The following is a 4,049-nucleotide window of genomic DNA, read 5'->3' as shown; positions in this document are numbered from 1 at the left end:
GCTCGCTGCGAAGTAACAGTCTTCACTTTCTCTTTCTCTCTGTCTCTGTCTCTGTCTGTCTGTCTCCCTCCCCTCTGTGTGTGTGTGTGAGATCTCTCTCTCTCTCTCTCTCTCTCCCCCTCTCTCTCTCTCCCCTCTCTCTCTCTCTCCCCCTCTCTCTCCCCCCCCCTCTCTCTCTCTCTCTCTCTCTCTCTCTCTCTCTCTCCCCCCCCCCTCTCTCTCTCTGTTTCTCCCTCTCCATTTCTCTCCACATCGCCCGTGCTAGGGAGTCCCGTAAGGAAGCACAATGAATATGAATAAGACATGGCTAAATGGAACCGTCAAAGGCGCGCCGCCCTCAGTGATCTCCACGTCATACTAACAAGACCATTATGTATAGGCGGCAGCTTTTGTTCCCCGGCACTCTGCACCTCTATAAAAAGCTTCTTTTAAAACCAAAACTCGTTCAACATCACAACTGGCCAAGAGGTCTGGCGTGTTTGGGGAGCGCTTCTGCGCTAATAGGAAACGCGGTGTGTGTGTGTGTGTGTGTTTTTCCCTGTTGCTCGTTTGTTTTTCACTGACGTTGAAGGTTGGCAACTAAACAAGATCTCAAACTATTGACTAGAGAACATCTCATAATAAGCAGAGGCAATAAAATGAATTCTGACTCGAGCTCTCTCTCTAGTAGAGCTTCTTCGCCAGACGTGGACGAAATTTATCTGCGAGACCAGCTTCCGCACCAAGACTCCAGGATGAACTCAGTGTCTTCCACGCAGAGCGACCTACTCCAGCAGCTCGCCAGCGACCGCAACATCACAACCCTGAGCAAGGACGAGAAACCGGGGGGCAAGTTCAAAGTGAAAAAGCAACTCTCCGAGCAAGACCTGCAGAACCTTCGACTGAAGATCAACGGGAGAGAGCGCAAACGGATGCACGACCTGAACCTAGCTATGGACGGTCTCCGGGAGGTCATGCCTTATGCTCACGGACCATCAGTGAGGAAACTTTCCAAAATTGCTACTTTACTCCTGGCCAGAAACTACATCCTGATGCTGTCGAACTCTCTAGAAGAGATGAAGAGACTAGTGGGGGAGATTTATGGCGGGCATCACTCGGCTTTTCATTGCGGGACTGTAGGACATTCTGCCGGGCACCCGGGACACACCACATCTGCCCACCAAGTCCATCCGATATTGGGAAGCGCCTTGACCTCCTCCTCTTCCTCCATTTCAGCTTCGCTACCGGGCATCGGCGCGGTCAGACCCCCTCATTCGCTGTTGAAAACGTCCTCGGCGCCTCCCGCGCCGTTAGGAAACACCTTCCAGCACTGGGCAGGTTTGCCGTGCCCTTGCACCATCTGCCAGGTGCCACCGCCTCCTCACATCTCAGCCCTCAGCACAGCGAGCATGCCAAGGCTCTCCACAGATGGTAAAGACTTAATGAAGTAAGGTCTGATTTTGCCAACTGTGATAGTTATTAAAAAAAAAGACGCCGTGTTGCATAAGAAGACTGACCCCTTGTGCAGTGTTCAAAACAGACTCTCAGCTAAATGCAGCCGCCAGATCTGATAGCATGCATGCTTAATTTTTTTTTCCAATTGTGAATTTTCCCAAACGGTATCTCGTGTAGCCGAACAAATTATGAAAAAAGGGCATTTCCTTGCAACAAGGATTTGGCGCTTGAGTATTCCCTTGACTGTATAAATAATTCCAGATGGGAAAGCGCATGGGAAACAGTGCAAAAAGAGTGGGAGCGAGAGAACGAGACTTTGTCAATGTTGGGATCCCTATAGTACCAGAGGTAATAAGATCGCTGAAACGTAGTTGTTAGCAGAGGTGTAACTGTGTTGCTCAGACCTGCATGGCTTGTGGCATTCAAATTTGTTGTCCAAGAAATCTCTCCTTCTCCAGCATTTGCTGCAACTATTTTGTTACACGTTGAAGACAACGCCCGTGTCTTTTATTTTTGTATTATCGCAATGATTTATGGATATATTTATTAACGCCCGGTGTCCCAGAATGATCACGTTTGAATAAAAGTCAACTTAAAAGGAATTGGCGTATTTTTATTTGTTTTGTTTTGTCAATTGGCTGTAGCCAGTTCAGCGGGCGTTCATCTGCAGTTCGCGGGAGGTTGTCTTTAAGTAAAACTCCGTGCAAATCACTAAAACGTTCTCAGCGTGACTTCCTAATTTTGTAGGGAAATTGCACCGAGTTCTCTTAACAGCGTTTAACGATTGCCCATGCATTATTGCAAATCAGGAACAAAATGTGGCCGATAAAACGCCTGCATTGAAAGTTGCACTTCCATTTAACAGATCAGAAAGTTTTCCAGCGTCGCATTTCTATAATCCTTGCCTGTTAATGTTGCGTGTTGTGGGAAACCTGGCATCTAGTCTAAGTGAGTTTTTCAATAACCAGATACTGGACAGGACATGGTCAGTGGTAACGGTAGTCCCACTATCGCATTGATAGTTTGAATGCACCCAGCACAAATGAACTAGACGCGACATTGTCAGTGGTAACGATATTCCTACTATCACATCGGTGTTTGAGTGTACCCAGCACAAATGAGTCCCCGACAAAGGTTCCCCAGTGAATTAAACCACCACGGCATTACTAGATAGTCGATGGTTACAACTGAGAGACAATACGTGGTAAAACTCATTCATCCTGAACCAGGTAGACTCGAGTTTTGATGGATGAGTCTTTAATTAGGGTTGTACCTGTCACTGATCACTTTACGCAAAGCTATAGCGGAGATGAACCGAAAGGCGGTGACTGACCAACCTTAGACCGACTGCATTTAAGATGAGAGGGGATAACTTCAAAGGAGATGTGAAGGGCATTTTTTTTACACACAGTGTGATGGGTATCTGGGATACGCTGCCAGGAGTGGTGATAGAGGCAGATACATTAGAGAATTTTAAGAGACGTTTAGGCAGGCACATGAATGTGAGGAAAATGAAGGGATATGGACATTGTGTAGGCAGATCAGTTTAGCTTAGTTGGCCATTTGATTATTACTTTAGTTGGCTCGGCACAATATTGTGCCCTGAGTGGCCTCTTCTGCGCTGTACTGTTCAATGTTGTATGTTCCATGGACGAGAGCCACATTTTTATGTTCATTTACCACGCTCATCTTCTTCCCAGTCTGTTGGTTGGACGTGCATGGATTAAAATAAGTGTCGTTTGCCGAGATCTTCACGTCCAAGACTGTCACTAATAAAACGATTGTCTGAAGGTGAGAGGCCACTGTGCTTGTGGTCAGAGTGGCCGCGCTCTCTTGCGGGTGAAGGAATGCGAATTGAACTCGGGATATGCTCCCTCGTGTAATAACAATCTAGAATAATATTACATGAAACGGCGCAATTTTATACAAGTCAGCGTCAGGACAAGACCTAAACAAGCTAGTTTTAATTCATTTTGGATCGGGGACTTTGGGTATTAGAACGCTTTGAAGATTTCCGTGTAAAATATTCTCCCCGCCTCATCTGGTGCGCGCTCGGTATTTACGGCCCCAAGCCGTGGACTGCAGGTACTACTCTCGTGTTTATGAGACACGATGATCAGTGATCACTGTCCTTCAGTGAGGACAATAACACAAGAAGTAGAGGAAACAATCAGATTAAATCAGGACTCCTGGTGATTATCCTGGAGATTCTGCAAACGCTGGAAATCCAAACCCAGCACACGTAAAATGCTGGAGGAACTCAGCGGGTCAGGCAGCATCTATAAAAATAAATAAGTTCTTGAAGTTTCGGGCCGAGACCCTTCATCGGAACACTTTTTTGCGTGTCTTATCCTGGCGACTACTGCCCGGTAAACCTGCAAAACTTTCGACTCAGTAAATTCGTTTCAAGACTAAATTAGGATTAAATGAAAACCTATCGAATGCATCGGAGTGCGTTTGCTTCGACCATGTCTGAAGCGAATATCAAACGACCGGCAAGGGGAGGGTTAAGGGGGAAAAAAGTCGAGACAATCTCTGAAACCGTAAATCGTGGATTGAGGCCGGCTGTCTTGTCTCAGATATCCTTTATCCCATCACATGGAGTAAAGTTAAAA

The 4,049-nt window shown here is 46.6% G+C and overlaps 1 protein-coding gene across 1 annotated transcript; it reads left to right on the top strand.

Moving 5' to 3' along the window:
• Positions 1–638: 638 nt before the first annotated feature.
• Positions 639–1,430, top strand: olig3 (oligodendrocyte transcription factor 3). The gene has a single exon (XM_063073168.1). It carries the CDS (start codon positions 639–641, stop codon positions 1,428–1,430), a length of 792 nt encoding a protein of 263 aa, XP_062929238.1.
• Positions 1,431–4,049: the final 2,619 nt, after the last annotated feature.

This window comes from Mobula hypostoma, chromosome 2, assembly GCF_963921235.1.
Source record: "Mobula hypostoma chromosome 2, sMobHyp1.1, whole genome shotgun sequence".
NCBI classification, from domain to species: domain Eukaryota; kingdom Metazoa; phylum Chordata; class Chondrichthyes; order Myliobatiformes; family Myliobatidae; genus Mobula; species Mobula hypostoma.
This window is presented reverse-complemented; position numbering and strand designations above follow the sequence as displayed.